Here is a 12,575-nt window from a genome sequence, read left to right as displayed (position 1 = left end):
AGGCTGCCCAGGGAGCTGGTTGATTCACCTTCCCTGGAGGTGTTTAAGGCACGGGTGGATGAGGTGCTGAGGGGCATGGTTTAGTGTCTGATAGGAATGGTTGGACTTGATGATCCAGTGGGTCTCTTCCAACCTGGTTATTTTATGATTCTATGATTCTGTGATCCCAGTCAGAATGATCTGAAGACCTTGTGCATGCCTGGTGTTGGTTGGCTTGTATTAGGTGTGCTTCTTGTAGTCTAAAACACTGCATAAGTGGGCCTGATTAGGACATACACTTCTGAAATGTGCTCCTAAGTCCAAGTCTGTGCCAATGCAGATGCACTCTATGCAAAATCTCCTTTTGTTTTTCATTGACAAGGAACCAAATCTCATCTCTCTCTCTTTCCCTGAAAAAAAAAAAAGTACATCTTGACAAAATCTCCTGGTGATTACTGCTCTGTCTCATTTTTCTTTGGTACTCTTTATTTCAGTCTCTGCATCTATTAACTTCAGAATCTTTTTGCATCTTACCATTCTTTAGAGACTTACTTATATTGTGCTGTCTGGCATCCTCCTCTTCTGTGGCATTATGTCAATCTTCTGCTTTCATAGCTGTCTTTTCAGTGCTCTGTTGTGAATCCCTTGAGCAGGAGATTCGACTGCTGCTATATTGGCTTAAGCCTGTGACTTTAGTTATGACGCAGTCTTTTCATATACTGTAGAATTTTTCTATCTAAAATTTTCCAGACTATCCAATTTAAAAGCTGCTTTATCCTGCTTTGTAATATCTAATGTGTTACTTTCTAGCTCTGTTCTTTTTTTACTTTTTATAGTGATAAAGTTTGAAAGGGATTTTTAGCAGAAAGATGAGAAAAACCCAGCAGTGACCCCAAAAAGCAAAGAACTCACAACTAACCCATTTAAAAACACACTGGGTGAAAGTGGAAAACTTCAGTAAAATCATTAGAACAGCATAAGTAAAAATTATCAGAAATTAGTGCGAATTTTACTTGGAAGAGAAGGAATCGTTACAGGGACGACGTGTTGTAATCATGAGGTCAGGATGCTTAGGTCTAGCTTATTGGAGAGCAGACTGCCTGTGTACATACCAGACAGTACTTGCTCCTGGTGGTTTCTTTTGCCCCATATGACACTCTTGTAGCCTTAAATGTAATTATTATTTTTTATTGTTTTTTCTTACTTTAACAAACCTGAAATAATGAGACAGCTGTGTTGTATCTGTGTATAGTGGTGGGGGTTTTGTGTTGTTTCATAGCCCTGGCACACGGCTCTGACTGTATTGATGTGTTTGTATCTGACAGCTTTGCACATAGCACTGGAGAACTGTATAAAGCAGAGAGACACAAGCCTTATGTAGTTTTTGTCTCTGTCTCTTGTGAAGGGGGATGGACTGTTTAGTTTTGATTTGGAGAGAAAAGGTTGTCTTACTCAGAAAGAGAGTCTGAAAGTAAGCTAACACTTCTGTAGTTTGGGCAATTCAGAGAATAGAAAATAGCACATACCAGACAAATGGCTCAAAAGAAACTGAATTTAGCCACCAGTTTTGAAAATCTTGGTGCCTGTATTCTCCTTTTCCCAAGTCTGCGCTCAGACTTGCTGTTTTTCCAAACAGCTTTGTGTGGTACCTACCAATGTGCTTTGGTAGCATCATTGTGATGTTATGGTACCAGGATTGCTGTAGCTTCCTTGTTGCTCATATGAGTGAGCTGAAATGTGACTGATTTTCAGCCTTTTCTGTGCTGAGGTGTTGCCCATGGACTGATGGCCTGTATTCCTCAAGGAAACTGAGAGTTGTACGCCAGAAACATTTTAACACTAGCATAAAAAAATTTCAACACCATTGTCATTGGCATCACTACAACAAGGAGAGAAAAAAAAAAAAAGAGGGATCAACATGCTTTTCTAAGGGACATGTGCCCTCACGTGAATTTCTGTCCTTACTTCATGAAATAGATGATTTATAGGATGTTCAATTGCAAGGACCTGACAGAGTCTAAATTAGAGATAACACTTCAATTGGTTTTAAAATAAACCAGTCTCAGTAAGAATGACAACAACAAAAAAGCAGCAATAAATGTAAATTGAATTAAATATCATGGCCATTTTTGTGTACTCTGATATCTAGCAAGCAGCTTTAAATGACTTTTGTCATTGTGTTTTGCTCGTTTTCCCATAGCAGAATCCCTTTGGAGGGAACTTAATGTTGTGGCTTCTGAATCGATGCAATTACAAAGCAAATGCTATTGTAGAGTGTTAATAATGGAGATACAAAAGCTAGGGAGAGTATATTATAGCTTTCACTCCCCAGCTGATTTAGTAATCCTGAACTTATGAAAATTATCATTTTAGTTTGTTAAATGGATTGGATTTCATATTAAGCCACTGAGAAATAAGAAAAGTCGATCTCTTGGTGCTGTTTTAGCTACCTTGCTTTAGAGACAAATACTAACTTAGTGAAAATCCTTAACTGCGTCATCCTGTTAAGAGTAGCAAATTTCAGTGAAGATAAAATGTGAGTTTGAATCATTCTTGCAGTTTAATTTCCTTTAAAAGGCAAGAAGAATGAATAATATCTCAATTAGATCTTTTTATTTATAGTTTTTCATCAGTAACGTGTAGGGTGGGTACCACTAGTGTAGCATGTGTGCATTAAAAATATCTAGGTAGCTCAATTTTAATCTTAAAATATTAAAAGAAAAAAGACCCAGGAAGTTGCTTTAAAACTGTGCATCATATTTGTTTCAGGAGAAAAGGCTGAAGGAAAAAGCAGCAAGGAGAGAAGCCAGGAATAAGAATGCACAGGTAAGGATTTTTGTTGTCTTGGTCAAGGTACTGATTGTGGGTTTGAAACTGTTTTAATTATTTTTCTCCTTTCTTTGAAAAACAATATTGTGATTAATGACTCTTTAAAGGCATTTTCTGTTTGCTTGCCTTTTCTTATTCCCTTGAGCTGATGTGGTTCTAATGACTTGCTATGGAAGGATACAGGGAAAGCATCAATATGTATGTATATGTATAAATATATAAAATATATGAAGCCTTTTGGAATTGCAGCTTCTTTATTCTGTATATCAAGGAGTTGCAATTTCAGCTGCAATGCTGATGCCATGTTTTTATTCTTCAATACTTGGTCGTGTTTATAACTTTTTTTTTTTTGTGAAACCTCGTTTCAACATGTTTCTGCTGAACCTTTTCTTTAAACAGCAAGTGTTTACATATAAGTTTATTCCTACCCCTTGTTAGACCTACAAATAAAACCTTTGGTATCCTTTATATTATATGTAAATTACAAATTTTCTAGAGGCTGTTTTGGTTTTTCATGTTGCTTGGTTTGTGGTAAACTGAGATTTCATTCAACTGCAATGATTTTTCCAGAGTAACGCGTGTCGTTTCTCATGCTGCATCTCCTTATTCTACACATGAATAGTTAAGGTTTGTTCTTGGCACTTGGCAAATATCTTACTCCCTTGAGAAAATCAATAATGTTCTTTGTTTGATTTTTGCAAGCTGGCCGTGCGCTGGGAGGCTTAAGGATGGGAAGGTGCTTCATTCTGCAGTTCTAAGGTGGAAAGTAATTACAATTTAAGATGAAAAGCCTAGTTATACTGAGTATTAAGTATGATTCTGTCTTCAGAGCTGGCAAGCTACAGAAGCTGTTAGCATCATGGCTCCCCAATCAAGCAATAGAATTTTTCTGCATGTGATTGAATGTGTAGATATGCCTACTTTTTAATGTATTGAGCAAGCATTTTAGGAAAATTATGGAATGAATGATTAACATCTTAATGTAGGGAGAAAATGTTGATAAAATCAGGATGTATCGCATTTGTCAATGCTGCTTGTTAGTTTTGCCTCCTTTTAAGGAATAACCCCCCCCCTCCAGTGTCGTGTTGTTCAGCAGCTGGAGAAATAAGCCTGTTCCTTTCAGAAAGATCTTCTTGCTGATGCACTTCTCCTATCCTGTTCTTTAACAAGCAAACGAATCTCTGTCCTGTTAGAAAATGAATTAAGTTGATCTCTGATGAATGATCTGTCTGTGGTGGGTGTGTCCCTGTGGGTACAGTGTGAGTTAATTGCTGAGTCTTGCCGTGGAATCTGTGGAAGATAAAGGCACAATATGATGCCCCCCTGCCTCTCTACTTTGGGCTTGGAACGCTGACTGGCTAGTCCTGGTCTAGTGTGAGATTGGCATCTGCTTTGTGTGAGAGGACCAGCTGGGCAAACCTCCCATTGTTTTGACGTAATTTTATTCCTGAAGGGCTTAGCTCACTCTCTGCAAGAAGGTGCAAGCCTCTGGAGCTGACACGTCTCCTCAGTAAAAACTGCTGGGCTTTTCTTCATATTTAGCGGCTGTTTTTGCCCGGAGTGTGTGCAGCCAGATCCTGTCATTTTCAGTGGGGCTCATTTGATGGGAAAATGCTTCCACTGGGAAAGGCTGCCAGCTTGGACCCAGGCTGTTCACGCCTGGAAGTGGAAGGGAGCAGTAGACGGTAGATAAAGGTGGCAGTTCCCGTCTGCTGGGTGTCTGAGGAATTAATTAAGAGCACTCCCTGCTTCACAGAGTCTTAGAGATGAAGCCACAGTAGCTGAAGCTTTCCGTAGTCCGGGTGGGATATGACTCAAGCAGCTCCTAGGAGACACCCAGGAAAAGAAAAAAAAAAAAAAAAAAGAAGGAAACAGTAAAACGCAGAAACTACTGAAGAAGAAACTAGTTTAGAAAATACGTGCTGCCTAAATCAGGAGTTCAAAAACATTCTGATTTTCACTAGTGCTTTCAGAATAGGGCTTGTGACCCACTTACTGTGCCATATACAACTCCTTTGGCAATTAATAGAGGGTTTTTTTTTTAAAAGGGAAAGCAATAAGGAGAACCAAAAAAAAGCAGAAAATGTATTTTTAGCTATATTAGTGCAGTTTAGCAGCTGGAGAAAAGGGCTAAATCAACAATTATGAGCAGCCAGTCACTCCAAAGCAGCTGTCATCATAATTTGTTGTTCCATGTCTACCTGTTTATTCCCCTTGTTTGTTTTATTAACTATGTCTCTCTCACATTATAAAATCCTTGGGTTGGCGAGTGTTACTTACTGTCTTTTGCTAGTATGCAGCCTACCAAGTTTGACATGACTGAAACAGCAATTCACTAAACAATAAATAATAACTTGTTGGATTTAATCTTAGACTTAATTTAATCTCAGATCCTTGGATTGTGATAATCTTAGTTTTAGGATTTTTTTTTTGTGCCTTTCCTGTGCCTTTTTTTTTTGTGCTTTTCCTGTGTCAGGAATCTTGACTTCTTGCTTTATTTAATTTACCTTACCTGTAATTTTTTAACTTATGGCCTACCCTTTTCAGTAACAGCTTTCCTTTCAGTTTTATACCCTTACATTGTTTTAGAGAGGATGGGGAGTATCTCCATTTTAAGGTTTTTTTTTTTTCTTTTCTTTTTAATTTCTAAGTTTTAATGCCTTGCACCAGTGCAGTTTTTGTCTGTATGCCAACAGGAAGGAAAGGTCCCAGGAGAGATGGGGCTCCTGTTTTCTTCAGCTGGTGCTGCAGGAGCAATTGCAGGGAAGGTTTTGCTCAGCCTTCGCTGTGCTGGGACAGGGCAGGCTCCCTGCAACTGGAATTGAACGACCAGATTCTGGCACGCTCTGCTGAATGTACTTGAGCAGGGGATTAGATGAGCAGGTAGCTGCAGTGTTATTGACTCCACCTTGGATAAATCCCCATGCAATAAACAAACTGGGTAAGAAGTGAGGGCTCTTAAAGGATGCTTTGGAGAAGGTATTTCTTGAAATTTATGACCATTAATTAAATTTGAGTGCAAAAGGCTGTGAAAACAGATAAAAGATTTTTTCTCTTATATTCCTGTTGAGAAAAACTGGAAACAGTTTTTTGAGGGAATTTTTTTATCATCAGATATTTAATCATCTCCCAGTTTTGGCGAACTTGATGAGATAATTACAAATGCAGTGTTTTTAGATGAAAAAAAGCAAATATTTTGTCCTCAGTACTGATAACATTGCAGTCGTCAAGCCCTTAAAGAAGTTTTGGTACTATTTACTTGAAGATGGTCTAGAGAAAATTAGGCAACTGTGTTATCTTATCATCAAGGAACAAAACACTGTGCAGAAGCTGTAGCAAGATGGATAGCTGCTCCGAGGCACTAGCTGGATTTTAGTTGGTGAAACCAGCCCCTGGCCTCAAGCAGGACATCCCTGCACCATGCAGTACTCTGCTTTTGACTTTGCTCTTTTACGTCTAGTAACCTATCGTATACCGATTTCTGTTTTTCTAAAATAAAGGACTTTTAGGTTTCAACCAGCATTTAGAGGTCTTTGCTTTGCAAGCAACTGTTAGCTGCAATGAAGCTGAATAGGACTGTATTTCTCCTTTAGTGAGTTTAGTGTTTTGCCATCCTGATGCCTTAGAGCAGTATTGATGTGCGAAGAATTATGAAGTGAGAAAGGTTTTAGTTTCTTGTAAAGAAAACTGGTTTTGTAGGAAAAGCATTTTCCAGGAGCAACTGAACAGGTCTGTGGGTCAAGGTGGAGAAGCAGAGCAGGAGTCAGGAGAAGGTGCTGTTTCCTGCCCCCAGTGATCCTCAGCTACCAGCTCCGAGCATCACATAAGAAATGATAACTGGCCCCTAAAAGAAGGCATCAATGTTTTCTAGAAATTGTTCGGACAACAACTTTAAGCAGTGCCAGGAGGTAAAACCTGCTCAGTCATGACACTTTGGTGCATCAATTCAGCCACTGGCAATCCTATAGCAGTTACACCTGCTGATGTCTGAAGCAAAACAGAAAAACCTAAAAAAAACCACTGACTAGCTGACCGGAGGCTGTTTATCCAAGGTCTATAAGAAAAATGTAGCCCTCTGAAAACCTAGGGAAATCCAGCTTGAATGCATGCTCCTTAGTGAGAGAGTTCTTTTTGTTTTAGAAAAGAATGAAGAGGACAAATCATTGGAATAAAGTTGAGGATCAGGGTTGTTATCAGACCAGAAAACTGACCTCTTCTGAGAAAGAGCCAAGCACTCGGTTGTCAGGGGCAGTTTTTCATAGGAATGGATTCTAGCTGAATAATTGTAGATCATGAAAAGAGCAACAGCAGGATAATAAGTATGCTTTAACTGTTATCACGTCCTCTCTTTCTCCCCTGCTCTCTCTATTTTGCTGTTCCCAAAGGAATTAGTACTTGTGTATGAGAATTTACACATTTTACAAAATATATATTTGATATAATTTTTATATGTATAATTTAAGATTTTCACAGGGTTGCAATGAAGTTAGGAATCTTTCTACTCTGTTATGAAGGGATTTGTATGAGCACATCTATGGAATACACTTGGGTGAGCAGGATGCACATACTTAAAGATATGACAGATTCAGACATTGATATCTGCCTATATCACGTCACTGCAAGGTATAATCCTCAACATAGCATTCTGTTTTCTGCACCTTGTGCTGTACTCTTGAGATTTTATCCAGAAAAAACACGTAAAAGCATAATTTTCTTTTAATCTCCAGTAACCTCTATGGGACTTGAGATATACTTGCTGAACATAGCTCAAGAAATCCTAGCACTGTGTGGCAAAATTCAAACAAGAGTCAGATCTCTTGGGTAGCTGTTGCTAGTAATCTACTGGGAGAAATATAACGTTATGAAAATTCTGCATCCACTGTATATCCTTCCTGTGGGAACTAGAACTGACGTTTATTACGTGACAGCTCAGCTTCTACTTTGGATGTCCTTTTCCTTGAGCTCGTCCTTGACCTGATTTTAAGTCTTTAGATACATTGTGGATGTGAACAGTAATTGCAGTGTGGAAAGGGGTTTACAGGAGTGAAATGGGAATATTGTCTGAACCTCATGTGAACACAGGTCCCCAAATCCCTTTAATCATTTTATCACTAAGTATTCTTGGGAACATCCTTTAGGATGCCCGGCATACTGATGATTAATGGTGAAGGTGCTTTGGGCTTGGATCACCTCTTGTGACTTTCATGAATGGTGTTGAGGAGCCATTGCTTTAGCCCATGTGATTTCTGGAACTGGAACATGCTTTCAGGGATGGATTCTTCTGGTGGCCTGGAGAATATAGCCATTCTGGAGTTTATTTTGTTCAGAGAAGGCCTCAGGAGAGGGTTATGTTGTCTGATACAGCCTCAGGATAGGCTGCAGTCTGTCACCACTGTTTGACAGTTGCAAAGAACTTTAATTTGTTCTTCATCAATAATTATTCTTGATTCTGCAGACCACAAAGAGCAGCAAAAATTGAAGCGATTATGCTTCTGTTGAGCTACAAAATCTTCCAATATCTCTTAAGTGGGGAGCTTACAGCTGAAACCACAATGTGAATTAGATCACTATTATTAAGTAAAACTTAATAAATTAAGTCAAATTTACTTGAAATGATTTAATAAACCTTAGTTTAGAAGTAGCTCTGGTTTGTTAGCCCTTGTGTTCTGTATGCATATCTGAAAACTGTAAGTAGCTTTATTCATTATTCATTATGAGTTTGTTTATATTGTTACTCTGGATAAACAGAATAATCTGGAATAGCAACTTTTTCACCTACTAATTTAGTAATTTCAAACAGGTTTCTGAAGGCAGAATCATGATTTCATGTTCTAATTGTTGAATAGAAAATACATCACTGATTCTGAACTACTCGCGTACTGAAAAATATTTTTAAAATCTATGTATTCTACAATATTTACGTTAATATTTGAAAATGGGTATTATGTGCCTGTATGGGCATGTTAACTGTATTTTACTTTTTGACATTAACGTGTTGATTATTCTGGTTAATATAACACTTACATGGCTTCAAGTAAAGCTGTCATTAATCCTATCTTTTCTGCAATTAAGAATGTATATGATTAAACCAGTATTTCTGTCATAACCCTGAATAAGTAACAAGGAAGGATTCTGATGGATTGATTTGCTAATTATGCACGCTTCGGTGAAGCTTTTCATTGCAACCACCAACACACTGAGGACTTTAAATATATTTATCAGATTGACCATTTAAACTAATTGGGCGTAGCCATAGCAATTGAATTCTGTGAGTATAATATTCACAACTGTTATTTTTAATTATATGTGGTTTGTGATGGCAGTCGGCTGCTATAGAGTCGTAGAATCAGTAAGGTTGGAAAAGACCTCTAAGATCATCAACCGTCAGCCCAACACCACCGTGCCTACTAAACCAGATCCCGAAGTTCCATCTCTATATGTTTTTTAATGCCTCCAGGGATGGAGACTCCACCGTTTCCCTGGGCAGCCTGTTCCAATGCTTCATCACTCCTTGAGTAAAGAATTTTTTTCTAATTTCCAGTCTAAATCTGCCCTGGAACAACTTGAGGCCATTTCTTCTTGTCCTATAGCCTGTCACTTGGGGGAAGAGACCAACACTCACCTCGCTGAGTCTCCCCTCAGCCTCCTCTTCTCCAGGCTAAACAATTCAAGTTCCCTCAGCCACTCCTCATAACACTTGTGCTCCAGGCCCTTCACCAGCATTCTTGCCCTCGTCTGGACACACTTCAGCACCTCAATGTCTTTCATGTAGTGAGGGGCCCAGAACTGACCACAGTGTTCAAGGCGTGGCCTCAGCAGTGCTAAGTACAGGGGCACAATCACCTCCCTGGTCCTGTTGGCCACAACATTTTTGAAACAAGCCAGGATGTTGCTGGCCTTCTTGGCCAATGTATGCTGCCATACAAGCAGTAACCTGCTGATTTACTGGTTGCTGAGGCAATTTCTTCATGGTCCTGGCAGAAGATTAGGTTAGGGTGGCTGTGGACCTAGCATATGCCCTGCTACGCCCTGAAGGTCTTCTGGGATGAGGTGGATGGGGTTATTGTCTTGCTTGATTGCAAATGATTTTCTCAAATTTCTAGGAAAATACAGAATAAATTTCTCCAATAGCTAGGGAAGATTATGCTGTGTAATTCATTGTTTTTTAGGGAACTTTTTGTTTCTAGGATGTCCATGTAAGTTCGATAGCATTGGAACAAGAGCCTTGGAGCCATCTTAGACTTCCACTACTGAGTTTCATAGCTTTCAACATGTTAATAACTAAGCATTTTTTGTTTATTTCAGAACCAACAATGTTTTGGCATTGGAGCGAAAAAAACCGAATTATCTTTCTTGTTAAAGGCTTAGGCTATCAGAATTGCAAGATTGGGAATTGAAATGAGTATGTGCCAAGATATATGCATTTCTTTCTTCCTCTTGAATTGTGGGGCTTGTTATTGTTTATTTGGATTGGGTAGTTATGAGAAACTCTTGGTAGCTGTAGAATTAAGGAGTGCTTTGGCACTATTCTACCCAGGCTCTTGAATGGGGATCAGCAAATAAGTGAGTAGCTATTTGAGTCACTGCTTAAGCTCCGTCTCTTTGAATAAGGGAGATATTTATTACTCTGCTTTGCTTTCCCTCTTTGATGGTCTCTGTGGATATTAGGTGCAGGATTCCAGCACCGCATTCCTCCCTGCATATGGCAATGTGGTGGAGCACTGGGAAAACAATATGAGAGCTCTGTTAATCTTGCGCGGATGCTTTTCTGAGGCTTAAGCCCCAGTGGCTAAGGTTATATACATTTTTCCACTTGATTATGCACTCAATCAATTCAGGCAACATGTGTTCGATTTATGCATTTAGAAAAATAGTAGGCATGCAGGAAACCAGACAAGAACTCTTTGTGCATTGCACATTGCAAACACATATATTCAAGGGCAAAGGCCTTTCCACCTGAGTTTCAGATTTCCATTTAAGCATTAATTGAATGTTTTAATGCTAATTATATAGCAACATGTTCTGTAAACGTAAGGAGGGGAAGAAGACAGCACTAGGACTTTGCTTTGTGATCACTGTCCATCAATATGCAAGCATTTCACTTTTGAATATGGTCTCCTGTGAAGGTGGCAAGTGTACAATTTAAACATAACAAGCCACTTCTGTGTGGTTTAAAATTTATATCTAAATTAGCAGCATCTTTTCTTCTTGGCTTACAAAATTTCTTTGACAGAAATGGTCACTTTGCCCCTGCCTGACTCTGAGTAAGGAACAAGGGGCAATGAACAGTGCTGTACGGGTATGAAAAGAGGAAAGAAAAAAGGAAAGGAAAGAAAAAAAGCTCTTCTAAAGCAAAGTGTTACAAAACATCCTTTAGGCACTTTCATCTTAGTAAACAGACCACGGTAGGAAGTCAGTTATAAATATATTTCATTTGTTAATCTGCTTTATGCTACTAGTTAATAGTGTATAGTAAACAATATTTGAAGTTTCTCTCCCCTTGAAGCACAACTCTTAAAGTTGTTATACCGAGCTCTTTTGCTGTGTTCCATATACGTTTTGAGCAGCAAATCAAGTTTTTGTTTATTAATGTGGTGTTCTTGTTTGCTTTGCCTCACCCCCATCCTTTGATGCCTTAACCAACACAGTACAGTGAAATTGGCTGGAATTGAACTTTTGGAGATCTTAACCCTCATCTACCTTTTCCACATCTTCAAGATTAAAGGTAGCCCCCAAACAATCCAAAAATAATGATCTGAGGCTTGCAGCAGCTTTCACACAAAGCTTTTATTTAGGAATTGGATATTCTTTCTGGATTGATAGGTCATTTAATGTTCTGTGGTGAAAAGCATGTGTATTCAGGTCTCAATTCTGGCTGTATAAATATTATACAGATGGTTGCATTTCATAAGTAAGCTCAATCAGACTGTTCAAGCTTGTTTATTTTGCATCTTGATTTGTTGTGGTATTACTCTGAGCCACTTCCCAGCTTTCCTTACATGCTAGAAACTGTCTTAGATTATCGACTTCAAATGCAGGGATTCTGCTTTGCTTAGGTCTGAGTTTAAGAATGAGTTAATTGGCTAATGTGCAAGGGTAATCTTTCAGACGTGTTTTGATGATGCTGACATCCCCCTGCCGAAAGAAATTGTAGTTAGTTTTAAATGAAGCAGCTCTCTTTTCTCGGCATGCCCCCTGTTTATATTTTTGGAATGTCTTGCTTGCAGTATTGTATGTACTCTGCTAGAGCTTCTGCAGCTGTAATTGCTACTAGTGATGAAAACTGATTTGGGCAATCAGAAAACCATTATCTGCATTCTGATTGATAACGCTGCAGTTGTTAACAATTTAAAATTCTGAATGATGGCTTTTTTTTTTCAAAATTCCTTGAGGTCATGCAGTCACCAGGATTCCAGCTGCTTTATGCTGAATCTTATGTGAGCATTAAAGGAAAAGGAAAAACCTCTTAATGTTGTCTCAATATGTTTTTTTTCAAAGAAATTTCAAAGGTTAATGTTTTGTCAGAATCCTCCTTTGCTAGGTATTCTAAATCAGGAGTAGTGCAGTGTCGTATGTTCTACCACAGCGTTCGGTGTTTTCAATAGGATTTCTGTTCTTTAATGCTATCAACTGCATTGATAAACCAAACAGTTTGTTATTAGGAAATGCCAAACTAGTAACTAATACACATGGCTATTTAACAGGCTGTCGTGTCCTGGTTTTAGGTGGGACAGAGTTAATTTTCTTCTTAGTAGCTGTGGCCCGAC

The 12,575-nt window shown here is 38.7% G+C and overlaps 1 protein-coding gene across 1 annotated transcript in view; it reads left to right on the top strand.

The window, feature by feature from the left end:
• DDX10 (DEAD-box helicase 10) overlaps positions 1–12,575 on the top strand; it is a 193,405-nt gene that overhangs the window by 131,865 nt on the left and 48,965 nt on the right. The window contains exon 16 of the mRNA XM_069883490.1: positions 2,749–2,805. Within this exon, the coding sequence (XP_069739591.1) occupies positions 2,749–2,805 (57 nt within the window). The remainder of the gene's footprint in view (positions 1–2,748; positions 2,806–12,575) is intronic.

This window comes from Phaenicophaeus curvirostris, chromosome 1, assembly GCF_032191515.1.
Source record: "Phaenicophaeus curvirostris isolate KB17595 chromosome 1, BPBGC_Pcur_1.0, whole genome shotgun sequence".
Classification (NCBI taxonomy): Eukaryota; Metazoa; Chordata; class Aves; order Cuculiformes; family Cuculidae; genus Phaenicophaeus; species Phaenicophaeus curvirostris.
The sequence above is the reverse complement of the archived record's forward strand: the minus strand, read 5'-3'. Positions and strand labels throughout refer to the sequence as shown.